The 27,850-nt window shown below is 42.7% G+C and overlaps 1 protein-coding gene across 1 annotated transcript; it reads right to left on the bottom strand.

Moving 5' to 3' along the window:
- Positions 1-27,850, bottom strand: TCHP (trichoplein keratin filament binding). The gene is made up of 13 exons (XM_075830660.1): positions 27,486-27,850; positions 22,985-23,175; positions 22,415-22,625; positions 22,274-22,330; positions 21,229-21,297; positions 20,858-21,031; positions 19,217-19,329; positions 18,111-18,177; positions 16,312-16,484; positions 11,004-11,085; positions 10,223-10,408; positions 9,947-10,090; positions 1-753 (listed from the first exon to the last, which is right to left on the bottom strand). The coding sequence occupies exons 1-13, from the start codon at positions 27,702-27,704 to the stop codon at positions 688-690; spliced, it is 1,752 nt and encodes a 583-aa protein (XP_075686775.1). The 5' UTR covers positions 27,705-27,850; the 3' UTR covers positions 1-687.

The raw sequence follows: 27,850 nt of genomic DNA, 5'->3' as shown, positions 1-27,850 counted from the left end.
TGTGTGCGAATTCTTTACTTCCCCTTTAACAAAACAAAAAGTTTGTGCCTTATGCGTGGCTACAGTAAGAAAGGTGGCAGCACAAGGCCAGGTTAAAAATAAATTTAAATTAATACATCTTTATAAATATGTACATCATTTTGTATCATATGATGTACACACACACACACTAAAAAAGTATTTACATGTAAAAGTTGCATACATCGGAATGATAACAATTACATTATAAGTGTTTTGTGTTGTCAGGTAAAACTGTCCAGTCCTGGTATTTGAAGCAGTTCTCCCTCATGACCAAGCAGCCCAGGGGCGGCTAAACACCTGCACAAAAACAGAGTTGGAAAAGATTAATAGTTACAGCCATATACAAGGCATCTGAACCTATTTTAGAAGCAACTTATCACTCTACCATCCGCTTGTTTGAAAGGCATTTATGGTTTGGCTGTTTAAATACTGTTGCAACTTGCTCTGTTTTAGGGACCATTTGCACTTGCTTACATTTTAAGTGGACACTAACTTTTCAAACTGATGCTAATCTAACATTATACCTGATTATATATTAACTTTGTTATTTACTTACTGTTAAAATGTTGTTGTTTTATCCATGTCAATTCTGTGAAGTTACTGCCACTAGGTGTCTCCCTTCCTGTAATCTGCTGTCCACCCCCTGTTGTCAACCAAAATCTGTCCCTAGTTAGAGTAGAGGAGACTGACTGCAGGAAGAGAGGGGGAGAGACACTGGCTGCCAATACATGTCTATGGAGAGAGAAAGGGAAACAGGAGCAGAGTGACCCACACAGACGTGCAGCAGCTTGCGTTTAAGTATTACAGTCTTACCCCCTTGCTGGATTCTCCGCTACACTACTCATTACTGCTGTAATATGTCCTCCATGCTACTGCAGCTTCTATATATGTAATAGGAGAGTGGGATTCTCCTCTGTGTGCAGTGTATGGAAGACATGATAGCAGTTAGGCTTCATCCACTAGCTCAGAGACAACTCAGAATTAGACAGACCCTGCAGATGGGAAAACTGCTACAAAATGCAGACTACAAGTCACTACACATCCCACAACTTATTCTGAACAGTCCCCTGAAAAGTTAGGTACGCTTTATGCATCCATAATTTCTAAAATTCATGCATTCATTTCTTAAAACCAAAAGCCCAAGGAAGTGTGGATGGTGTAAGGGACATATCACTACAATGGAGGACAGAAAAAAAAAACAACACATACCAAATGCCAACTGGTATTCTGCTGACATCAGCAGAAGAGCAGCTGCAGGGAAGGTGAATTCCCTGCAGCTCTTCTTTAATACTAAAATCACACCTAGTTAGAAATGAATCTACCCACTCCACCCAGGAGTGACGCTGTAATGTAGAATGCTCATGGTTTTCTTGCTAGAGATAAATTTAGACAAACCAGTTCCCACAAATGGTTGAAAATTGGTAATCTGCATATAAGAACAGGCCATTTTAGGGGAACCCGTCACTGACGTTATGCTGCCCTCGCTGAACGGCAGCATAATGTAGTGACAAACGCGTTGATTATAGCGATCTGTCATTATTTGGTTAAGTTAAGCCGTTTGAGAGCTTACCTAGAGAACCCGGACAGCCCTGCTAGAGAGGAGTCCGACGTATTCGTGAGCCGCCGCTAGCTCTGTCCCCTCTGCTAGCTCCACCTACTCTCTTCTGATTGACAGATTTCTCCCTATTACTGTGCAGAGGGAGACTTCTGTCAATCACAGGAGAGTGGGAGGAGCCCGTGGCAGCTCATGAATACAGCAGCCTCCTCTCTGGCAGGGCTGCCTGGGCTGTGCAGGGAAGTTCTCATAAAAGGATGAACTGAAGCAAATTAAAAGGAACAGCATACTTTTAATGACAGGTCACCTTTAATGGTTAATATGTATTCATCTCATGTTTATTGCTAGCTTAAAGGATATGTAAACCTTTGAAGACTTTTCTTTTTTACTAAAACTATGTATTATAGTGTTTAGTGTAAGTTTGTAATTGGTTTATTAAAAATTATTTTAACTTTTTCAGTTATGAAACTTAGATGTTATCGATAACAGGTGAAACCTGCGTGTCAGTCCCGCTGACCTGACTGATTCAGGTTCCAGCGCTAGATACAGCTTCTATGTATCCAGGATGCAGAAGCTATATCGGAAAAACTAAAAATAATTTTTTAATAAAAAACAATTACAAAGTTACACTAAACACTATAATGCATTGTTTAAATAAAAAAATAAAATAAAAGCCTTTAAGGAGGGGGCGTGGCCAGGCACTGATGTGAGCGGTCGCACGGAACTTCGGCTCTGACCAGAGACCCCTATTATTTATCCTGCGGAGGAATTACTGTTGCCACCATTTCTTATAACTTGCGGAGAAAGGGTAAGAGACCCCTGAGGAGCAAAATGGGTCCGTCAAAAGCGGCAGGAGCCGCGGAGAAGTTGAAAGAGTTTGCCCGAGGTGCGGTCCAAGATGGCGCCCGCGGCGAGGCCTCACAGCATGGAGCAGAGGGGCCGGCAAAAGTTCCTGGAGGGCAGTCGGAGTTACGCCCTGCGGCTGAGGTAACCGCACAGCCTGGCCTGACATTGCAACAAGTATCGGAGACGCTGCTAGCGGCGATATTAGAGACCAAGACCTCGGTCACGACAAAAATAGAGGAGGTTAAGGTGGATGTGGGTCTCCTGAGGCAGGATTTGCACAACTTGAGGGACCGAGTCGAGCATGCTGAAACCAGGCTGTCTGACCTGGAGGACCGTACAGCTAATATACCCCGCACTCTTCGAGACCTCTCTGGAAAGGTGGATTTATGGCGCCAGAAAGCGGATGATTTGGAGAACAGGCTGAGGAGGAACAACCTTCGCATTATAGGCCTACCAGAACGAGCAGAAGGACCCCGTCCGGACGAGTTTACAGAGAAATGGCTGAAAGATATGCTTTTGCAGTGGAAAGAGAGCACAGGGTGCCGGCGAGGCCGCCACCCTCTGGAGCGAACCCTCGACCATTCCTGGCGAGATTGTTAAATTGTAAGGATCGGGATCTGGTCCTGCAGGCAGCCAGACGCAAGGGGGCCATTAAAGTGGACAACGTCACGGTGTCGATTTTCCCCGATTTCTCTCCGGAATTACAGCGGCAACGTGCATCGTTTGTGATGATTAAACGAAAGCTGCGAGACCGACAAATTCCATATTCTATGGCTTATCCGGCCCGCTTGAGAGTCGTCGATGGAGATCGAGCAGTATTTTTTGCCAACCCGGAGGAGGCGGATGAATGGTTGCTGAGGAATATGAGGTCGCCTAGAAGATGAAGGTTTTCTTGGGGACTGGCATGGTGAATATGTATCCTGAACGGACTTTTGTTGTCCTGCATGTGGGGATAGGTTATACTTGGGAGAGATATTGTTTAAAGTTTCCTATCATAATGCTTTATCTTCCTGTATTATGCCTAGTAGGGGGATCGGAGTTCAGAATGGTTCCAGATCATATATTATTCCTGTTAAGATACGTGATTGTAGTAGGTTACCGAAGTGTTAATAGGGGATTCTGACTAACGGGCGGTTGTTCCTCTTATTCTGTGGCACAGTAAAGCACATTACAGGGGGGAACTGGGTGGAGTACGCAGCCTGATTTGTGATTCCACTGTGTATATTCCTTATCGGTGGAAGCTACCCCCTGCATATATAGTATATAGCTATTGAGCTCCTGTTGAGCTTCTGATGGCTAACTGGGTTTTTATGTGGTTCATGTTTTTGATCTCTGTTTTACACTATGTCAGAAAACGAGTACCTTACATTTTGAGAGCGTATCAGGGAATGGCACTACCTAGGGGGAGGGGGGAGAGGGAAGGGCTGTTATCAGTACATAGAGAGTGTTCTAAGTATGGCGTCACTTAAGTTCTTGTCCTGGAATGTGAGGGGCATGGGGACTCCAAGGAAGCGGAATATGATTTTTTCTGTGCTTAAAAATGTGAACCCACATATAATCTGTCTTCAGGAGACGCATCTGACAGCAGACACAGTACAGCTTTTATGTAAGCCCTGGATTCAGTGGAGTAGACACTCTGTTAGAACTTCTGCCTCTAGAGGGGTATCTCTATTAATTCATAGAACCCTTAGGTGGGAAGTGATGCATACCAGAATTGATCCTGAGGGGAGATACGTATTTGTGCACGCCAACATTAACTCCACATCTTATGTCATAATGGGGATATATAACCCACCGCCAGGGTCTCTGGCACTACTTAGGGAGGCGGTTTCTTTTGCTTCCGCATATCAAGAAGCCAGAGTGATCCTCCTAGGAGACCTGAACCTTATAATGGATCAGGCTATTGATCGGTTCCTGTGTAGTGGAGAGGGGGACGTACGACAAGGGGTCTCCCCATTAGCCTCATTAATGGAGGAGATAGGCTGGGTAGATCTGTGGAGAGTTAGTCATATGGGACTTCGCGAATTCACTTGTCACACACCACAATTTGATGCATTGTCTCGTATAGATTATATTTTTGGCACGCCCTCGGTATATAACTCTATGGTGAGCATTGAACATCTTCCCAGAGCAATTTCTGATCACAGTCCGATTCTTCTGCAAATGTCATTACCGGAGGTTGGTAGGAGGGGGGCCCTTAAAATTCATCCGTTTTGGCTCCAATTAATCAAACCGAACGATAGAATCCCAGATCAGTTAGAAGTCTTTCTCGAAGCACATAGGCAGGAGCAGAATGGGATACGCTGAAAGCGTATTTGAGAGGCTGCCTGAAATCATCAATATCTTTTGTTAAGCGCTCCTCGGCCCAAAGGGAAAGGGATTTGGCGGGAAAATGTGGAGAATTGGAGGCCGCGTTTGTGGGTGATCCCTCCCCACAAAACAGGGAGGCTTGGCTCTCGGTGGGGAGAGATTATCTTCTAGTACTACAGGAGAAGGCGGAACGTAGAATCTTCTTCACTGGCCAATCCTTTTTTGAATTGGGTAACCAATCCGGCAAACTCTTGGCTCATGTGGTGAGACAGAATACCTTGTCTCCTCCAGTGTTGAACATTCGAAACGCTCAGAATGTTTTGGTTCATACCTCCCAGGAGATAGTGGCTCAATTTGCAGACTTCTATAGGGACTTATATACGTCTAGGGCTGGGCACTCAATGGAAGACTTGGAGAAATATTTGGATGACATGCAGTTTCCACAGTTGTCAGAGGAGGGTTGTGAGTTACTCGAGTCCCCCTTCACAGTAGAGGAGATTTCTGAGTGTATATTGGATATGACTAAAGGGAAGGCCTCGGGCCCGGATGGGATTCCTCTGGAAGTATATGTTCAATATATTGAGGTTATGTCAGCCCAACTTCTTTCTCTATTTGAGGCGTGCTTATTGGCGGGGGACCTGGCGGATTCTATGAAAGAAGCTACCATAGTAGTTATTCTGAAACCAGGCAAGAACCCAGAGGATTGTGGTTCTTACCGTCCCATATCACTGCTTAACATAGACTATAAGATACTGACTAAATTATTGGCCAATAGACTAGCGCGGGTCATCAATGATGTCATACACTCTGATCAGACCGGTTTTATACCAGGGAAATCCACTTCGGATAGTATTCGCAGAGCTCAGGTGGTTACTCAGATGGGGTGGTGGGAGCAGCAGGATTGGGCGCTGGCATCCTTGGATGCTGCCAAGGCATTTGACTCTGTTGAGTGGACATACCTCTGTGAGGTCCTAAGGAAATTTGGGTTTGGAACCAACTTTATCAAATGGATTATGACCATATATAAAGAGCCTCGAGCCTCGGTAGTGGTTAATGGGATTTTGTCCCCATCCTTTTTGCTTCATAGGGGTACGAGACAGGGGTGCCCATTGTCCCCATTATTGTTCGCACTTGCCATAGAGCCCCTGGCTATAGGGATTCGAAAAGATAGGGCCCTTCAGGGAATCCGTATTGGACCACGGGAAGACCGCATAGGATTGTATGCTGACGATATGCTGCTGTTCCTGGCCAACCCGAATGCCTCACTACTCAGGGCTATGAGATTGATGGAGGTGTTTAGCAGTTTTTCGGGTCTGCATGTTAACTGGAGTAAGTCCTTTCTCATGCCTCTCCATTCTAACAATTGTGGGTGGGGCTCACATTTTCAGGGTCTACAAGTGGTGCATAGTTTTAAATATCTGGGAGTTTGGATATCTAGGGATAGTTCACACTCATACGATATTAATGTGTACCCTCTACTTTCTTATTTGAAAGATAAATTTGCAGTCTGGAAGTCACTCCCCTTATCAGTGGCAGGCAGAATTAACCTAATTAAAATGGTAGTGCTACCTAAACTGCTATATGTCTTGGAGCACGCGGACACAATGGTTCCTAAAAAGTTCTTTAATTTGGTCAACTCTTTATTTACTCCATTTATCTGGGGAAAGAATAGACACAAGCTCAGAATAGACACACTGCAGAGGCCCAAACAGAGGGGGGGAGCGGCCCTACCGGATGTGTTTTTATACTACTTGGCAGGTCAACTTAGATATATTAGGCTGTGGATGTTGGATGATCCATTGCCCAATGCCGAACATCATTTAGCACATTTTCTCAGAGTATCTAACTTATGGCCCGTTCTAGAACCACATGATTTTAGCCCTAAGCATACGTTACCGTTGATTAAACTGGCGAAGCAGGTATGGGCTCATGCAAAATCACTGTTGAAATTTAAAGATACGGTAGCAGAGTTGCCGTTGTGGTCCAACCATGGATTACCTCACTTTTTGGGATTTCAGGATCATGCATTCTGGGAGGGTTTAGAGGTGACACAATTGAAGCATTTGAGTACTGGAGATGGACACGCGTTATCAGCCAGGGAGATACAAGACACATTCCAGGTGCCAGAGAGGGATACATTTAGATGTGTACAGCTGCATCACGCTCTTAGGGCCCAATTCAGACACGCTCAGACTTTGATTTCTTCCCTACCCCTTATAGGGGTGCTTCGAACACAAGGCCCGCGGGGCCTGATATCAGTAGTTTACACGTTCCTGCTGTCTCAAAGGTTAGCACATGCGGGATGTGCGGTGGAACTCAGATGGAAGGGGCTGATTCCGAACCTGACTGAGGGGGATTGGCTTGATGCAATGTCTTCACACCTCGCGGTTTCACCAGCGGCTAATAATAAAATGACGCAGCTTTACATCATCCATAGATGTTATATAACTCCTACCAGGCTATTGCATATGGGCAGATCTTCCTCGGCTAGCTGTAAAAGGTGCCAGCATGATCGGGCAGACTTTGACCATATGGTATGGCACTGTCCGGTAATATCTAAATTCTGGAGAGAGGTCACAGACTTTCTCTCATCAGTAACAGGTAAACGAGTCCCCTGTGAGCCTGGACTATGTTTGTTGGGTCTGCTCCCACCAAATTCCTGGTCACACTATGAAGGTATATTTTTACGGGAGACCCTGTTCATGGCCAGAAAGGCTATTGCACTTCGTTGGATGGGAGATCTTTTCCCAACGGTTTCACAATGGAAATCACTGCTCAACTCAGTAATACCCTACGCTAATTTAGTATACAAACATAGGGGATGTCCGTATAAATTTCTGGAAGTGTGGGGTAGTTGGTGCTCATCGCCTCTTGCATCATTTAATGTAGGTGACCTCAGGTCTTCCCTAAGCAGCCTTGGGGTTTAAGTGAGTAAGTAGGGACGGGGTAGCGGGCCCCAACTGGGGGGGGGAAGGTTCAATAGTAGTTTGGACGAGATCAGTCCTGGATTGTACAAGTATTTATAACAGAGTGGTATATATTTGCATTGCTTTTGTTCCTATAAATGTATTGGTTATTCTCAATAACAGACCGGAAAAGGTTGTACCATTTCTTTTTCTCATTGTGTAACAGAGATCGATGTTGTTGTTTGTATGGTTATGTTACATTGGAATAATGGGTTTCTTGCATGTCACCCAAAATGTTATGTTTATCATACCTTGTGCACTGTGTACTTTCAATAAAATGAGTTTAAAAAAAAAAAGCCTTTAAGGAAAAGGATCTAAGTGTAGAAAATCTGGAACAGCAGCCTTATAGTTACAGCATATTTACCTGGATGCCGGACAACCAAATCTTTTGTAAAGCAAGTTATACAAAGTGAAAAAAGTTCACACACACGTTGTCAGTTGGCACACTGACATAAGCCAACCCCTCATCTATATATTAGTCCTTCTCAATTAATTAGAATATCAAAAAGTTAATTTACTTCAGTAATTCAATTCAAAAAGTGAAACTCATATTATATAGATTTATTACACACAGAGTGATCTATTTCCAGCATTTTTTTTTTTTGCAGGATTATGGCTAACAGTTAATAAAAACCCAAAATTTAGACACTCAGAAAATTAGAATATTGGGTAAAAGTTGCAGATTGTAGACTCATGATGTCACACTCTAATCAGCTAATCAACACAAAACACCTGCAAAGGTTTCCTAAGCCTTTAAATGGCGCAACAGTCTGGTTCAGTGGGCTACACAATCATGGGGAAGACTGCTGACTTGACAGTTGTCTAGAAGACCGTCATTGACACCGTCCACAAGGAGGGTAAGCCAGAAAAGGACATTGCTAAAGAAGCTGGCTGTTCAGTGTGCTGTATCCAAGCATATTAATGGAAATTTGAGAGGAAGGAAAAAGTATGGTAGAAAAAGGAGAACAAGCAACTGGGATAACCGCAGCCTTGAAAGGATTGTAAAGAAAAGGCCATTCAAGAATCTGGGGGAGATTCACAAGGAGTGGACTGCGGCTGGAGTCAGTGCTTCAAGAGCCACCACACACAGACGTATCCAGGACATGGGCTACAACTGTCGCACCTGGGCTAAGGAGAAAAAGGACCGGTCTGTTGCTCAGTGGTCCAAAGTCCTGTTTTCAGATGAAAGTAAATTAGCATTTTATTTGGAAATCAAGGTCCCAGATTCTGGAGGAAGAATGGAGAGGCATCAATCCAAGTTACTTGCGGTCCAGTGTGCAGTTTCCACAGTCAGTGATGGTTTGGGGAGCCATGTCATCTGCTGGTGTTGGTCCACTGTGTTATATCAAGTCCAGAGTCAGGGCAGGAGGTTTTAGAGCACTTCATGTTTCCCTCTGCTGACAAGCTTTATGGAGATGCCGATTTCATTTTCCAGCAGGACTTGGCACCTGCACACACTGGCAAAAGTACCAATACCTGGTTTACTAAACACAGTATTACTGCGCTTGATTGGCCAGCAAACTCGCCTGACCTAAACCCCATAGAGAATCTATAGGGTATTGTCAAGAAGAAGATGAGACACCAGACCCAACAATGCAGACGAGCTGAAGGCCGCTATCAAAGCAACCTGGGCTTCCATAACACCTCAGCAGTGCCACAGGCTGATCGTCTCCATGCCACGCCGCATTGATGCAGTAATTCATGCAGAAGGAGCCTCGACCAAGTACTGAGGGCATATACTGTACATACTTTTCAGTAAGCCGACATTTTGATATTAAAAATCATTTTTGAAATTGGGCTTATATAATATTCTTATTTTCTGAGACACTAAATTTTGGGGTTTTCATTAACTGTTAGCCATAATCATCACCATTAAAAGAAAAAAATGCTGGAAATAGATTACTCTGTATGTAATGAATCAAAATAATGAGTTTCGCTTTTTTGAATTGAATTACTGAAATAAAATTAACTTTTTGATGATATTCTAATTCATTGAGGACTAGTACATATATTTTCTTTAAAAACTCCACTCACTTTTTAATTTCAATTCATCTACCTAGAGCCCTGAAACAAAGCCCTACCGATCATGAAAAATAAAATGGTGCAAATATGGCAAAACCAAACTGTATTGAGACAATCTGTACATGGCTGATATTGTACAAGCTGCATACCCCATAGCCTTTGTTATATTGTAATATCAGTATCTCCATGATCCACACATCTACTTTATAGTTGTAGAGTCATTTACCTTTTTCTGATAACCCCTCTGGGTCATGATCTCTGCCTCTTGTTCTGCCAAATCATTTTCTTGATCTTCTGCCAATTTCTCTTCTCTTTCCACCTCTTCCAGACGGAGAATAGTTTCTCTTTGTTGCAAGCGCCGCTCAGAAAGCTAAGAGATGTATTTTTTTAGTATTAGAATATTGTGCATTTTTAAGAATCCAGAGCTCAGTCTTTTCTGGATTAGTCGCCCACTTCCAACGTTGCCTTACTATATTGTCTGGACTGACACATCGTATAGTACCTCTGCCTCCAGTTCCAGTCTTCGCGCGGTCTTCTGTTCTTCCTCCTCTGTTTTCTCTCTAGAAGTCAGTTGCTTGACCTCTTCCAGCTCTCGGATGAGCTGTTCACGGGACTGTAGTGATTCCCTCTGTGCGCGTTTATTCTGTTCTATCTTCTCCTGGATCTGTAGCTGCCTTCCCATCAGCACCTGGATAAGGAACAGGGCGGCATGTCCCATCATGTGTTAGCCTTTTCCAAATATTCTTACCATTAGTTTAAAAAACACCGCCATGATGCATCCTAAGAAACAGAACTAGACTATTGTCAGATACTACACAACTTATAATACTGGACTATATTTCCATACATATACCTGATGTTAGGACATAAAATCCTTATACATATGGTTAGTAATAGAAGTTTGAGTTCAGTTGGTTACTGAACTCCCCTGAATCCCAGTCCCCTTGTTACACATGTATTGTACAGTACTTGCAGCTTGTGCGCATCGTCTCATGACCACAATAGAAGGCCCATCTCTTTTCCATAATAGAAGGTTTAGGTATTTACAAAGAAATGTTGCAGTCTCGTATGCGTCCCATTATAGGGAGTGCTCACGCCATTTATGAGGATCAAAATGATGGGATAGGATGAAAGTAGAAAAGCTCATGTTTGGCCAACGTTGTCTGAAATAACTGGTAAGAGACTGGACCCCACTGCTCTGGATGTGAAGATCTGATTATTAGTCAGTTGGACGTGTGGAATAACCCGCTCAGATGGAGTTCTAGAATGGAGTTCAGCATCACCTCTCTCATCAAGCGATTCCGGGCATTTCTCTCTCTGTCCCATTCCGCCTCCCTTTTCTCCCACACCTGTTTGGCTTCTTCTCTGGTAGGTAAATAGTTAATACACAAATTACTGGTAATTCAAGCAACTTGGTGGAAATACATTTAGTCTACAGTATATGAAATCTAACATTTTTAGATGGTAAGGCCTCGTGCACACTTCCGACACCGTTTTCACGGCCGTTTTTGACGGATCCGTGTGCCCGCTTTAGCGGCCGTGTGCACTCAGTGTTTCCGTTTCCGAGCATGGTACTGTCCAGGGTGCTGAAAGAGTTAATGGGCTGCACTGATCGGCGGTAACTCTTTCAGCAACCTAGACAGTACATGCTCGGCGCTCGGAAAATACAATTTTAATGAAATAAAAAAAATTACAAAAAATAAGTTCATACTTACTTTCCTCCTGTCCAGCCTCCAGCAATGACGTTTCATCCATGTCACCGCTGCAGCCAATCACAGGCTGTAGTGGCGGTCTCGCACGTCAGGATGACGTCAGAAGTCCGGCCTCCAGGGATGACGCTTCATCCCACGTGACCGCCTCTGCAGCCAATCACAGGCTACAGCGGCCTCTACAGCCAATCACAGGCTGCCGCGTCATTCTGGAAGGTCGGACTGGAGGAAGAAGAGGGACTCGTCACCAAGACAACGACTGGGTACGTATGAACTGCTTTTTATTTTTAATCAGCAGCCTCTTTTCTCTATCAGTGATTGATAGAGACAAGTGGCTGCCGATTAGTGTAATATTTCTGTAATGTTTTTCTGCCCGCACGGCCGTTGCTAGGCAACGGCTCCATCACAAACGGACGGCACATGGATGCCTTCCATGTGCCTTCAGTTTTTTTTACGGCCCCATTGACTTGCATGGGCCTCCCGGTCATGGAATCTCGGACCAAAGTAGGACATGCTCTACATTGGATCGGAACGGAGCAACGGGACCGTCAAAAAAACTGAAGTGTGCATGGCCCCATTGAAATGAATGGGTCAGTGTGCTAGCCGTCAGAAAAACACTGAAGTGGGCATGGGGCCTAAGTAGTACACTAAATACAGTACAGTAACATTTTTAGCAGATTTTTTTTTAATTTTGCTTTAACACTTTCAATGCTGGAAGTTGAAGGTTGGGGAAGATTTTTGTTTTGCCTTCCCATATTTCAACAGCCATAAATTAGTTTGTTTTTATCGCATTAACCCCTAAATGACCAGCCTATTTTAGACCTTAACCCCTTAATGACCGGGCCATTTTGCACGTTAATGACCAAGGATTATTTTTTGTTTTCTCACAGTCGCATTCCAAGAGTCGTAACTCTTTTTTTATTCCGTCGACATAGCCGTATAAGGGCTTGTTTTTTGCGGGACGAGTTGTATTTTGTAATTGTACCATTTTTAGATGCTTATAATATATTGATTAACTTTATTTTAGGAGAGAATTGAAAATAAGCAGCTATTCCAGCATTGATGTTCACGTTATAAATTTACGCCGTTTACTATGCAGCGTAAATAACATGTTACCTTTATTCCATGGGTCGGCACGATTACGGGGATACCAAATATGTAGAGGTTTTATATGTTTTTTCTACGTTTGCACAATAAAAAGCCTTTTAGAAAAAAATTACTTGTTTTTGCATCGCCGCATTCCAAGAGCCGTAACGGTTTTATTTTTCCGTCAATGTGGCCGTATGTGGGCTTGATTTTTGCGGGCCAATGTGTAGTTTTCATTAGTACTATTTTGGAGTACATAGGACTTATAGATTCATTTTTATTTAATTTTTTATGGGGGGAATGGCAGAAAAGAGCGAATTTTGCCGTTGTTTTTTGCGTTTTTTTGGACACCGTTCATCCGGCGGTTTAATTAATGTGTTCATTTTATTGGTCAAGTTGTTATGATCGCGGGGATACCATATATGTGCATGTGTGATTTGTTTTGACACTTTTACTAAATAAAACCACTTTTTGGGCAAAAAAAGTAGTTTTATTTGATTTTCACTGTAATTTTTATTTTATTTTTTTCACAAACTTTATTTAACTGATCGACATATTTTGTTTTAGTCCCACCAGGGGACTTCACTATGCGATGTGCCGATCGCATATATAATGCTTTGGTATACTTAGTATACCAAAGCATTATTGCCTGTCAGTGTAAAACTGACAGGCAACCTGTTAGGTCATGCCTACGGCATCGCCTAACAGGCAGTTGTGGAAGACAGACCCCCGGCTGTCATGGAAACCCGACGGCGACCCGCGATTTGTTTGCGGGGGCGCCGATGGGGTGACAGAGGGAGCTCCCTCCCTCTGTCAAACACATTAAATGCCGCTGTCACTATTGACAGCGCCATTTAATGGGTTAAACTGCCGGAATCGGAGCGCGCTTCGATTCCGGCAGTTGCAGCAGGAGCCAGGCTGTGTATAACAGCCGTGCTCCTGCCGATGATCGCGTGGGTACAGTGACAGTACCCGCGCCATCACAGGACGGATATATCCGTCCTCCTGCACAAACTAGCAGCTGCTGAGGACGGATATATCCGTCCTTCGGCGTTAAGAGGTTAAAGAGGCTCTGTCACCAGATTTTGCAACCCCTATCTCGTATTGCAGCAGATCGGCGCTGCAATGTAGATAAGAGTAACGTTTTCTTTTTTTTAAAACGAGGATTTTTGGCCACGTTATGACCATTTTTATATTTATGCAAATGAGCCTTTCTAAAGTACAACTGTTTAAAGTTATGTACAAGTGGGCGTGTATTGTGTATGTACATCTTGGCGTTTTTACTTCTTTTACTAGCTGGGCGTTCTGACGAATCAGCATCATCCACTTCTCTTCAGAACGCCCAGCTTCTGGCAGTGCAGACACACAGCGTGTTCTTGAGAGATCACGCTGTGACGTCACTCACAGGTCCTGCATCGTGTCAGACGAGCGAGGACACCGGCACCAGAGGCTACAGATGATTCTGCAGCAGCATCAGCGTTTGCAGGTAAGTAGCTACATCGACTTACCTGCAAACGCCGATGCTGCTGCAGAATCAAATGTAGCCTCTGGTGCCGATGTGTCCTCGCTCATCCGACACGATGCAGGACCTGGGGCAGGAAGTGAGTGACGTCACAGCGTGATCTCTCGAGAACACGCTGTGTCTGCACTGCCAGAAGCTGGGTGGTGACGAAGAGAAGAAGTGGATGATGCGGATTCGTCAGCATCATACACTTCTAGTCACAACGCCCAGCTAGTAAAAGAAGTAAACACGCCCCGATGTACACACACAATACACGCCCACTTGTACTTTAACTTTAAACACGCCCAGTTGTACTTTAGAAAGCCTCATTTGCATAAATATAAAAATGGTCATAACTTGGCCAAAAATGCTTGTTTAAAAAAAAAAAAACGTTACTCTTATCTACATTGCAGCGCCGATCTGCTGCAATAGGAGATAGGGGTTGCAAAATCTGGTGACAGAGCCTCTTTAATGACCAGGCTATTATTTAAGTTTTTCCATCGTCACATTCCAAGAGCTATAACTTTTTTATTTTTGCGTTGACATAGCTGTATAAGGTCTTGTTTTTTGCGGGACAAATTGTAATTTTTAATAGCACCATTTTGGGGTACATATTTATTGATTAACTTTTATTAACTTTTTTTTGGGGGGGGAAATAGAAAAAAAACAGCAATTTCGCCACACTTTTTTGCGTCCTAAATTTACGCCGTTTACCGTGTGGTATAAATAACACAATAGCTTTATTCAGCTTGTTGTTACGTTTGCAACGATACCAAATTTGTATAGTTTTTGTATGTTTTACTACTTTTACACAGTGAAAATACTTTTTTTTTTTTCAAAATTATTTGTTTTTGTGTCTCCATATTTGAAGAGCCGTAACAATTTTATTTTTTCGCCGATGCAATTGTAGGAGGGCTTTTAGTTGGAAGACTTGTAGTTTTTATTGGTACCATTTTGGAGTAGATGCGACTTTTTGATCACTTTTTATCACATTTTTTTTACAGCTGGATTCAAAGAAAACAGCAATTTTTGCATGTTTTTTTACGACGTTCACCGTGCGGATTAAATGATGTAATAAGTTTATAGTTGGGGTCATTACGGACGCGGCGATACCAAATATGTGTAACTTTTTTACTTTATTTTGTTTGTTAATAATAAAGCAGTTTGTAAGGGGGAAAAGTGGGTTTTTCATTTTTTTTTTCACTTTTTTACTAGTCCCACTAGGGGACTTCACTGTGCGATCATCCGATCACATTTATAATACACTGCAATACTTCTGTATTGCAGCGTATTATGCCTGTCCGTGTAAAACGGACAGGCATCTGCTAGGCCATGCGGCATGATCTAGCAGGTATACCTGGGGGCCTTTATTAGGCCCCCAGCTGCCATTGGAGACACAGACACTCGGCGATTTCCAAAACCATTCGGATGCATCTGAAGGGTTAAACGGGTGAGATCGATACTAATATCGATCTCACCCGGCAGAGCAGGGACGCCCCCAGCCCTCAGCTGCCTCTGGCAGGGAGATTTGACAGCTCCCTGCTCTGTTTACTTATTCCGATGCAGCGACGTAAAAAGTCTATTGCATCGGAATAAAGCCCGTTAGTGGCCGCCGTAAAAACACTATGGGCCGGTCACTAACGGGTTAAAACACAGACAGTCTAGTTCTAGTATCAATATATTCCCTAAAGACAAGTCACCTAACTAACCTGCAAAATGATTCACCAAGTTTTAGTTGATCATTCCTTGTGACTTGTCCTGTAAATCTCTGAGTAACATAAGAAATACAAGGTTGTCATACGAATAACCTGATCATCAAGGACATTCACGTGCGTTAATCTCTAACCCTTGCATACTATTAGCACTATTTTTATCTGTGAGTAGACGGCTGACTAGCACAGTAGAAGATTAATCTATAATTACGATGAGTTGTCATCTCTGGCTATTAGTCATCCATATGGGCACGCTCTGTATATGTATGCATCCTATTCATTTCAATGCATTGCCGGGGGGGAGTTTTGAGGGATTACAATAGATACAATTTGGAACCTGAAGGACGATATTTCCTCTTGTAAAGTTATGGCCACAGATAGCAGTGCATTCTTTAGCTTTGTTATATCCTATGTGGTCGTAGACACACAATTACACACACTCACAGTTCTTGTTAGACCAGATTTTATACGTGGCTGCATGTTTTATTGGTAGCTTACGTGCAGTGACTTTTTGCTCGCCCTGTATTAAACCAGTAACCAATACTGGAGCAGTGTCTGGAGAGAAGATCCTTAGCTTAGTCACCTGAAAAGCGTATCGAGCTCGGCTTCCCTCTGTCTCTCCAGATGTAGCTGCTCTTCAATGACCCGTTTCATCCAGGCCGCATCAGCAGCCGCCTGCTCCTTCCTGGCGGAACGCAAGCAGTGCTCCTGGTCTTCTTTACTGAGGAGTGCAGCTAGAATCTTCATGTCCATCTCCTGAAACATGGCAGATGAATTAAAATTACATAGCAAATTATGGGGGTCATTTATTAAGTTTTTTTACACCAGTTTTCTGGCGTAGAAAAGTCGCAAATGGCCCAAAATTAGCAATTTACAGTAAAATGTTTTTACTTTTGTGCCATTTCTGCCACTGACAACACTTTCCTTAAAATAAAGTGGGTGGAGTTTAGCAAAGAAGGGACGGGGACATCCGAGGCCCCAGAAATATACTACAACTAGTATAGAAAACCTGTTACACGGCTTTGCTAGCAAAAGGAATGATGATAAGTATTGGTTTTGCTTTCTTAAAGCCTTGTTTTGGGAATTGGTTTCTCGTTGTTCCTGGTGTTGCTCTGCATTCATGGTTGCTCTTCTTATTCTCTGAGCTTCTGTTCTCCTTTGCCTTTTAGCGATTATGTCGTCTTCGGATAATTTTGTTCTTTTTGGCGGCATTTTCTTAGTGCAATTACACCCTTTAAGGCAATTATACGCTTTAAAACAATCACGCCTTTTAAGGTTGTTTCGCTCCTTAGAGCAGTTACCCAACTTAAGGCGGCTACGCCTCTTTGGGCTTTCCCCCCTCCCGCTCTTATTCACCACTCGACCACTTCCACCCGAAAATCCTACGCTCCAACTCGATTATCCACCACGTCCTGTAACACTTACCTGTTGTTGTTGCTTCTATCCTCAAAATGAAATAAGGAATTGGAAATTAGAGCAATTAGGTTTGGCGCGTATCAGAGATTTGTTGTATTTGGTGAGAGAGAGAAAAGCAGCGGAGTAAAAAAATCAAAAAAACAACTGTGCCTCGGACTGGGACAGAAAAAGTTGGCGTAGATTCATTCACAGGTATACCGAGTGCAACTCATTTCTGTAGAATTTCCTGACCTGGTATTTTTTTTAGCCCTCGATCTGTCGATGAATCTGGTGTACGTTGCATTTGGGGGAGACACTGGCACGTGCTCGTACGGTGCACTATTATTAATAAATCTCCCCCACAGTTCTAGTAAAATATACGTATATGCTCTTCAAATTGCATATGCTTTTCCAGATGTAAAAAAAACAAATGCGTAAAAAAAAAAACACACAACCCCTTAGGCTCTGTTCACACTTGCATCATGATTTCCGTTTTTACAGGAGCCATGACAGATATTCCAGATCTGTTATGATCAGTTATGACGGATCTATTTTTTTCTCAATTCACTTATAATGGATCAGTCAAGTTTCTGTCAGGTATCCCAGACGGGAAAGAACTAATAAATGTGTGAACAGAGCCCTAGCACTATTTAATTCCTACTCCCTGACATGAGCAATGAATACAATCGGGTGATTGTCAACCTTTTTTTATTGGAGTCGTTTTTTTGTCTTTTTTACATGGTCAGTGTAGAACTATTTATCCTATGATCTTGTGTGTTATATAACCACAATATTGTTATTAATTAGTAGTAGGTGGTGATACCGTGATATACAATGTGTGTGTATATATATATATATATATATATATATATATACACACACACACACACACACACACACACACACACACACACACACATTATGAAGCATAAGCTTGTGGTAACCTCTGATCATTTCTCTACAACTAATCTATGGGGCAAATCTTACCAGCTCCTCCTGTACCATTTGGGCTCTTCTCTTCATCTGTGCTGTGTACTGACGACTCAGAAAGTGACTAAAAAGATGATAAAAAGGTTACTTACAATAGAGCTTATTACACTATTAACGGTGAGCAACTCTGCGATAATACATATCTTTGTTAAATAACATTAGTAAAAGAAAAAACATTGGCATACATAGATCAGATTTCCACCTGAGATCTAACGTCCTGTCAAGCTGCCCACTCAATAGAAGAGTTTTGGTCTTTTCTTTTTAAATATACTGGCAGTGAGATTTCCGGTGGCTCTGCCATAATGGGTCTGGATGCCTTTCTCGTAATACATAATATTATAAGTTACCTGTTGTACATTGCTTGAGTTGTGTATATAATTCCAGGATTTATTCGGATTGCCCTATTGATTTAATGATCACATTTTGCCAACAGTCACCACTCTTAAGTTGCCAAACTGAATGTGTGTCCCCCCCTATCCCTCAGTCTCTTCCTATATGTTCACATAGTACACAAGATTATATCGGAGTCTCAATTCCCAGCAATAAGGCTGCTGGGAGCTTGGAAACTACACCCAAAGTAGGGATACTTTGGATAGGCCATGAATATGTAATCGGTGATGGTCTGATTCCCAGTACCCAGATGAACAGCAGAATGCAAGGGCCTTGCTGCTTGCAGAACAGTGGCACTCCGCGCATCAGTGCGGTCTTGGGGAGCAGCGCTTGCAGTACCTGTCCCAATGACGTCCATGTGGCTGAGCGTGGAACTACAGCTCAGCCCCATTCAAGTGAATACACAACCTCATGAACAAGAGGTGCTAGTGAGGAGGCCCCTTTATTCTGCTGATTGTGGGGGTTCCGGGGTCATGTTTTAATGCTGTATGTATATATATATATATATAGTAAAACAAATATTTACGTTACTGGCCCAAATAACTCTGGATTAGTCATTACATTAAATGCATTGTAATTTAAGCCGTGTTGGCCATTTGAAATTATTATAATTAATTCAAAATGGCAACTGCTAGTTTCAGCAAAATCTTTAATCATAAAATGCATTTAAACCATCAGACGGACAGTCCAGCAGTTCACAGTCTGGCACTTACCCAAGTTCTTTTTTTTTTCTACGTTCCTCAATCTTCTTCCTCTTCTCTTGAAGCTCCTCTACTTCCCACTCTTGTCTCAATAAATCCTCCTGTTCTTTCTTTAACTGTTGAGCCTGTGTAGCAAACATATTTTAGTAAATTAAACCTGTTTTATTATTTATATTATTCTATTGCCAGGAGCGGTGGAAAATAATATATTTGAAGAAGATCTGTCACCAGATTTGACAATACAAATTGCATGCACTAATACATAGGTTATTTAGACCTGATGAGACTGATGTACTCACTTTAAAAATCCATGTCAGAATGGCTGTATAATCCAGTCAAAATATATCCATGAGACCACATATATGCATGATGTAATCTCAATCATCTCCCACCTAGAGCTGACAAGCTCCTATCAGTATCCCTCCACTGCACCATGCTGAAATCTCGCACATGCTCAGTAGAAGCAGTTTTGGTGTGGAATTACAGCTTATAACCCCATCTGCTGCTTTCTTTTACTGCAGAACCATGAAGACTGCAGCATGTACTGAGCATGTGCGAGATTTCAACCTGGTGTGTGGGAGGGAATTGAGATTACATCATGCCTATACTTGGTCTCATAAAATGCTCGTTTTAATATCAGGCAGGAAAACTTTGAGAAAGGATTATACAGCCATTCTTACGGATTTAAAAGTAAGTACACCAGCTTCATCAGGTCTAAGAGATCTGTTTAATAATTAATGGAGCTTGTATTCTCACATCTGGAGATAGATCCTCTTTAAACTATGTTCAAAGCTGCATGTTACTGTAATAAATTTGTAAATGGTTTTGTTGAAAAAATATATACTTTTGTTTTGGGTTTACAGCTTCTATGCTGTGTTTTAAAAGTTACAGACCAGAAAAAACCGCTCTGTCTGATCCTGCAATAATACTTTCTTTCATCTATCCCGTACTACTTTCTAACCTATAAGATGTCAGTGTAGGGGACAGAAAGAAGGAAGCATGACCGCAGAATCAGACTACGCAGAGATTTTTTTTGTAGTCTATTACCATGGAGACGAATAGGTCTAATTAGGAGCTGTAGACACAAAATAGAAGAACATTTTTAATAAAGTTACTTTGTCATTCCAGATGCATTGGGGCAATAAAAAAAAATGCAGTTGCGAAGATGGACATATCCTTTAATTATATGCTCATGATATTTATGCATTTTAAAGTCTAGATACAAAGATGTACGAAGACCTCTCCAGTCACAAGAAAACACACAAACTCATAAAATGTATAGGACTAATAACATACACAGACCAATTGAATTTCTTATGATAACCACATGAAGTTATTAAAGACAATTGCGGTCCTTTGCAATAACTACAGTATAATAGGTAGGGAATATTAATCCATGACATTTTTTGTTAGGTCCTGCCAACAATCACGTCTCTGGTGGCTGGCAGATGAGCAAAGAGTAAACATAAAATGCCATGCAGATCGTTCCCTGGTTGGATTCGAACCCATGGACTCAGTCCTGCAAGACAAAAGTGCTAACCTCTGAGTTTCATAATGTATGAAACTGTATTCCTTATATTGGAAGTATAAAAAAAACTCATCTCAGTTTTTACAGGCACCTTAACGAGAATGACTGATGGATGATCATCTCACCTCCACATCCCTAAACTTAAGCTCCTCCATTTGCTGTCGTAGGACCTTAGCACGTTCCTTTTCTGCTCGACGACGTCTCTCGTCTTCCTTTTTGATATTTTCTAAGGCCTCTTTCCTGGCAAGCTCATACTGGTTTTCAAACCTTTTCTTTTCTTCCTCCTCAACAATTTTTTCCTAAAGAAAACCTTTTTTTTTTTTATCAGATAATTTTTATTTGGTATTTAGTGTAACTAAAACATACAAAAAATATTCCCCCCGATACTGAAGGAAAAATAGACATTTATTATAACAATGGACCATGAAGTAAAATCTCACTGTATCAATTACAAGAAAAATAATGACCTACTAATAACATGTCTTTTTATAAATACCTCATCCTTCTCTGTGACCTGCTCTGCCCAGGCATCAACCACGTATTTTTTATGTAAGCTGGATTCCACCTATATAGAAATTCAGAACTTAAAAGCTGGAACCTTCTAAAAAACAGGAATCATTTTAAACAAATGCACAGTTAACAAATATAGGCTGTAAACTAAAATCATCCACCCATAGAAGAAAAAAACGTATCCACTACACGGCGTCCTACTCCACTTCGGACTAAAACATTTCCAGAGCTTTATGTCATTGAAAGTGTCTTAAGCTTCTTAGGCAATGTGAAGAGCTGTGAGGGTTCCCATGTCGGCTCCTTGCGGATACCCAGACTCAATCCTTTTTGCTTGAGTCTGTACAGCCAGTTCATCTGATTGGCTGATCGCGCTTAGACCTTCTTATTTACATACAGAGCAGGAAATCTTTCAGCCCCACCACTCCGGGGTCAATTTAAGGGGTGCATGCACCCACTGACCTGTCTTCAAGGGGTTGTCTAGTTTAGAAAGCACAGTTTTATATACCCTATTAGGAGCCTCCATTATTAACTAAGAATTCCCTAAGTTTAAAATCATACAAATTTGGTCAGAGCGGATACAAAGAGTGTCTTTTGCTCTGGAGGACCGATCCCGTCCTGTATTACATAGACAAGCCATTGATTTGAATGGTCACTGTGTACTGCTCGAAGGGGTTATCTGTGACTTTTAAAAAATCTTTGCTAGGGCAGGGAATGCTACAAAACAATAAATTATCAGGTACTTACCCCTGAAATACCGATCTTGGAAACTCCTGCAGCGGCCATGTGCCACTCATCAGTCACATGCCGCTGCAGCTAATCAATGGCCTCAGCGGTGATGCAGCCATGAACGGCACGTGACCGCTGAGGGGCCGGCATACGGTCCATATATCACAGACCAAACACAGTCGTGTGCATGAGGCCTTACGTGTATTTTTGCTATACAAACATTTTATTTTCAAGTCAAGATCTGTTCAGCTAAAAAGGCCGCTAGGCAACAAGACAAAGAGTTAATGAAGATGTTCGGCTTGTACCTCGCGCAGCTTCATATTGTTCTTCTTCCACTGCTCGTACAGTAACTCGTCGGCGAGCTAGGTGATAAAACGGTAAGCGTTAATTGACACATTTTCACAAGCCGCAGATTTCTCTAAATAATGGTGAACAATTCAGGGAACCTGTTTCCTCCTTTCCTCCCGTGCTGATTTCAGCTCCTCCGCTTTCTCTCTCATGCTAGCGATATCAGGATCCTTGTTTCTGGAAAGCTCCCGGAGTTCCGCCTCAAGCAAATCTCGTTCCTCTTGTAACAGTTTTCGTAGCTCTTCTCTTCGCCGCTCCAAGTTCCTCTTTTTTTCCTCTTTCTGCTTCTCCCGATGGTAGGCATTCATACTAAAGACATTATTTATGATCATGTAAACATTTTTCAAGATACCCATAATCCCTATTGACATGAACATGTCAGCTATGCAAACAGCTCTCTATTCTAAAGGAAGAAACCGTGTTATTTCTACGTATTGCAGAATAATAAACTATGCCAACACCATGAACAACGCACGGCAGGGGCTTTATTATACTGCATTCAGGAACACATTTCCAAATCCAATAATAATAATATTTTTATTAATCATGAAGGTATAGTTTTTTTTATTAAATACAGAACAGTGACACTCTTCCCCTATAAGAGATCCTATACCTGTATATAAAGATTTCACATGTTATCCCATCAATGGGACAGTTGAAACTATTACCTTTGTTCATATGAAAGTCGAGAGCTCCATTGGGCTTGCTTACTGCTGCACACATCTGACTGTTTGAAATACCGGTTGGTCAGATCCCAGTCATTACGAAATCGGTGCTCTTGTTCTCTGTGGCGCACGATCTGCTTCTCTAGCAATCTACTACGACTGTGCCAGTAGGATGGGAGTGTAGGTAATGCCATCTAATAGAAGAAAGTAAGCCATGATTACTAGAGTAAATGACATGAGGATCTGAGCTACAGGTGAAAGAAACTGTCACCATGGAACAGAGACCTTAAAAAACCGATAATAGGCTCAAGATTGCAGTGTCATGCGGCAAGCTGCCAAAATGTCCTGAGGATATGAATGGACCCTGGTCAACAGTGAAGCGAGAGCAAGTTGCATCTGCATGGCGAGTTGTACTGCAAACTGCTGATGTAGCGTGCGCTTTAAAAAAACGTAAAGAAGTATCTGAGCCAACAAAGAACTGCCAGAGGAGTAACTTGGGCACTATCAATGCTTGCAGCACTTTGGATGAGAACTGGCACTCAGAAACGATTACTAGTCCAGAGATAAAGCTTGTGCTGGACAGAACCATTAAACAGAACTGGCATCAGCCACTTAGCAGGCCAGAGGGCAGATCTGCTGAGGTGTGCTGCCATTCTGCAGGATTATTACATAGTCCCCTATTCATGTGCCAGCTGCAATTTATTCCAATATTAACAGCGGATCATGGGGGCTTAACCCCTTCCCTCCGCAGCCTTTTTCCTCCCCACCTTCCAAAGGCCATAACTTTTTTATTTTTCCGTCAATTGAGCGGTAAGAGGGCTTTTTTTTTTTTTTTGAAGGGCGAGCTGTAGTTTCTATTGCTTCCATTTTGGGGTACATGAGACTGTTTGATCAGTTTTTATTCCATTATTAGTCGGAGATGAGGTGACCAAAAAAAAACAGATTCTGCCGTTTTAATCTTTTTTTTTTTACGGTGTTCATTGTGCAGGTTAAATAATGTTATATTGTAATGGTCTGGACTTTTACGGACGCAACGATATCAGTTATGTTAATGAAAAAAAATGTCATTGCTTTTGAAAGAGAATGGGAAAAGGTGGGTTTTAACTTTTTTTGTATTAGTCCCCCTAGAGGACTTGAACCGGTGATTGTTGGATCGCTTGCACAATATACTGCAATAAGAACGTAATTCTAACTAACGTATTGCACTATATGGTGGTTCTGACATGCCCTATTAAGCCCCGCCAGAGGCAACAGATGCATAAAATCAAGCACACAGCCATGCAATCTCCATAGACATGAACATTTGTAGTAATATGGGTCGTATTGAGGAGCTCAGTGACAAATGTGACATTGTGAATGGACACCAGCTTAGTCAGTTTGTGAAGAGTCTGATCTGCTAGATCGGCCCCGGTCAACTGTAAGGCGTCATGCACACTTACGATGGCCTTCGTACGGCCGTTAATGACGGTTCCGTGAAACACATCCCACACACGGATGGCTTCCGTGTGCAGCCTGTTGTTTCACGGACCAAATCAATGAAAAGGCTGAGACTGTTGCGTCAAAAACGGGCAGGAGTAGGACCTGTTCTATTTTTCACGGAACGGCCACACGGTTCCGTTAAAACAACAGAAGTGTGCATGGCCCCATTGAAATGAATGTGTCAGGGTGCTATCTGTTAAAAAAAACGGATAGCACCCTGGAGAAAATAGCTGGAGTGGGCATGAGGCCTAAGGCCCTGTTCACACAGTTTTTTTTTACGCGGTTTTTGCCGTGCAAAAAAACAGCAGAAATTGCCTCCCATTGATTTCAATGGGAGGTGGAGGCATTTTTTTTCCCACGAGCGGAAAAAAACGCTCCCGGGAAAAAGAGGCGACATGCCCTATCTTGACGCGTTTTCTGCCTCAAAAACCCCATTGAAATCAATGGGAGACTGAAAAAAAAACGCAGTAAAAAACGCCTGTGGTGCAAAATCACTTAAAAAAGCAGAAATTTCTGCCAGCAAAAAAACTCGTGTGAACAAGGCTTAAAGAGACTCTGCCACCACATTATAAGTGCCCTATTTCCTACATAAGGAGATCGGCGCTGTAATGTAGGGGACAGTAATGCTTTTTATTTAAAAAAACGATCTTTTCTCACGTTAGGAGCGATTTAAGTTTATGCTAATGAGCTTTCTTAATGCCCAAGTGGTCGTACTTTTACTTTCGACCAAGTGGGCGTTGTACAGAGGAGTGCATGACGCTGACCAATCAGCATCATGCACTCCTCTCCATTCACTTACACTGCATTAGCGATATAGATATATCACTATGTGCAGCCTCATACACAAGCCCTAACATTACTAGTGTCCTGATAATGAATACACATGAAATCCAGCCTGGACGTCATGTGTACTCAGAATCCTGACACTTCTGAATCTTTTTTGTGAGATTCCAGCAACGGATACGAAATCTCGCGAGATCTCGGAGCTAAACGAGATTTGGTTTCACTTGCCGGAATCTCACAAAAAAAGATTGAGAAGTGTCAGGATTCTGAGTACACATGACGTCCAGGCTGGATTTCATGTGTATTCATTATCAGGACACTGTAGTAATGTTAGGGCTTGTGTATGAGGCTGCACATAGTGATATATCTATATCGCTAGTGCAGTGTAAATGAATGGAGAGGAGTGCATGATGCCGATTGGTCAGCGTCATGCACTCCTCTGTACAACGCCCACTTGGTCGAAAGTAAAAGTACGCCCACTTGGGCATTAAGAAAGCTCATTAGCATAAACTTAAATCGCTCCTAACTTTGTGAAAAAAGATCGTTTTTTAAAATAAAAAGCATTACTGTCACCTACATTACAGCGCCGATCTCCTTATGTAGGAGACAGGGCACTTATAATGTGGTGACAGAGCCTCTTTAAAGAGGCTCGGTCACCAGATTTTGCAACCCCTATCTGCTATTGCAGCAGATAGGCGCTGCAATGTAGATTACAGTAACGTTTTTATTTTTAAAAAACGAGCATTTTTGGCCAAGTTATGACCATTTTCGTATTTATGCAAATGAGGCTTGCAAAAGTACAACTGGGCGTGTTGAAAAGTAAAAGTCCAACTGGGTGTGTATTATGTGTGTACATCGGGGCGTGTTTACTACTTTTACTAGCTGGGCGTTGTGTATAGAAGTATCATCCACTTCTCTTCAGAACGCCCAGCTTCTGGCAGTGCAGATCTGTGACGTCACTCACAGGTCCTGCATCGTGTCGGCCACATCGGCACCAGAGGCTACAGTTGATTCTGCAGCAGCATCAGCATTTGCAGGTAAGTAGCTACATCGACTTACCTGCAAACGCCGATGCTGCTGCAGAATCATCTGTAGCCTCTGGTGCCGGTGTCCTCGCTCGTCTGACACGATGCAGGACCTGTGAGTGACGACACAGCGTGATCTCTGGAGAACACGGCTGTGTCTGCACTGCCAGAAGCTGGGCGTTCTGAAGAGAAGTGGATGATACTTCTCATCAGAAAGCCCAGCTAGTAAAAGTAGTAAACACGCCCCGATGTACGCACATAATACACGCCCAGTTGTACTTTTACTTTAAACACGCCCAGTTGTACTTTTGCAAGCCTCATTTGCATAAATACGAAAATGGTCATAACTTGGCCAAAAATGCTCGTTTTTTAAAAATAAAAACGTTACTGTAATCTACATTGCAGCGCCGATCTGCTGCAATAGCAGATAGGGGCTGCAAAATCTGGTGACAGAGCCTCTTTAAGTACTATTATTGTGAAACGTCTATTAGTAACGCCTCATGCACATGACTGTTGTGCCACTCGGGCCGTTTTTGACGGAATCCGAGTGGCACCCGATAGTCTTCACGGACCCATTCACTTTAGCGGGTCTGTGAAAAATGATCCGAGTCTCTGATCCGAGGAAAGATCTGGAGCAGTGGAAACGTGTTCTGTGAAGCGATGAATCGCGCTTCTCTATCTGCCAGTCTGATGGACGAGTCTGGGTTTGGCGAATGCCAGGAGAACGTTACCTGCCTGACTGTGCCAACTGTAAAGTTTGGTGGAGGAGGGATATTGGTCTGGGGCTGTTTTTGGCCCTTATTTCCACTAAAGGGTAATGTTAGACATGTTAAATGAATGCTGTTGTGGATGAATGGGCACAAATTCCCACAGACACACTCCGACATGTCTTGTGGAAAGCCTTCCCAGAATAGTGGCGGCTGTTACAGCTGACCTACTCTGTATTAACTGGCAGGGTGCCATATAGGTGTGAGGGTCAGGTGTCCACATACTTTTGGCCATGTAGTGTAACACAGGTAAATGACAGTACAAACACCACATAGAACACCTGTACAATTATACGGATGACTACAGCACATTATAACCGTTATATAGAGGACGACAGAGTCATGTCAGTAAAAGCAAATATCCCTGGTCAGGGCTGGCAGTGCAGGCGCCGACATGACAGAGCTGTCGCCATTACAGGACATTTCCATTACATAATGATAACTCGTTACCTTACTCTCCGGTCCTGTGTATGTGGAACGGCCGACACGGCTTCTGCAGCGATAACTTCCTGTTCCGGTGTTTCTGGTCGCCATGGAGACGGCAGTGGCGCGGGTCTGAGAGCTGAGGCGGGTGAGAGGACCGTTAGCGCTGGCTCGCTGTGCATTGTTGTTACGTGTCACATTCTGAGGCGGCAGAAAACCGTCCATGTCTTCTAGCGGCGCCAACATCGTTCAGCCGTATATATAAGCTGCTGTATCATGAGTCTACACAGACACGGGGCGGATGTGTTATCACTCGGTTGTGTGGCGGGCCCAATATTACAATGTACATGTGTATCACCCAATGATGGCGGTTACAACACGAGATGCAGATT

Source organism: Rhinoderma darwinii, chromosome 1 (genome assembly GCF_050947455.1).
Source record: "Rhinoderma darwinii isolate aRhiDar2 chromosome 1, aRhiDar2.hap1, whole genome shotgun sequence".
Classification (NCBI taxonomy): Eukaryota; Metazoa; Chordata; class Amphibia; order Anura; family Rhinodermatidae; genus Rhinoderma; species Rhinoderma darwinii.
Note: the sequence above shows the minus strand (reverse complement) of the source record. Positions and strands in the feature narration are given on the sequence as shown.

What these genes read in the sequence shown, in the direction of transcription:
- TCHP (XM_075830660.1), bottom strand. Translation starts at nt 27,704, where the DNA reads ATGTTGGCGCCGCTAGAAGACATGGACGGTTTTCTGCCGCCTCAGAAT. An exon ending in AAATGGTACAGGAGGAGCTG is followed by an intron (nt 16,485 to 18,110) that starts GTAAGATTTGCC and finishes GCCATGTTTCAG; the next exon opens with GAGATGGACATGAAGATTCT. An exon ending in GAGCTCGATACGCTTTTCAG is followed by an intron (nt 11,086 to 16,311) that starts GTGACTAAGCTA and finishes TTTACCTACCAG; the next exon opens with AGAAGAAGCCAAACAGGTGT.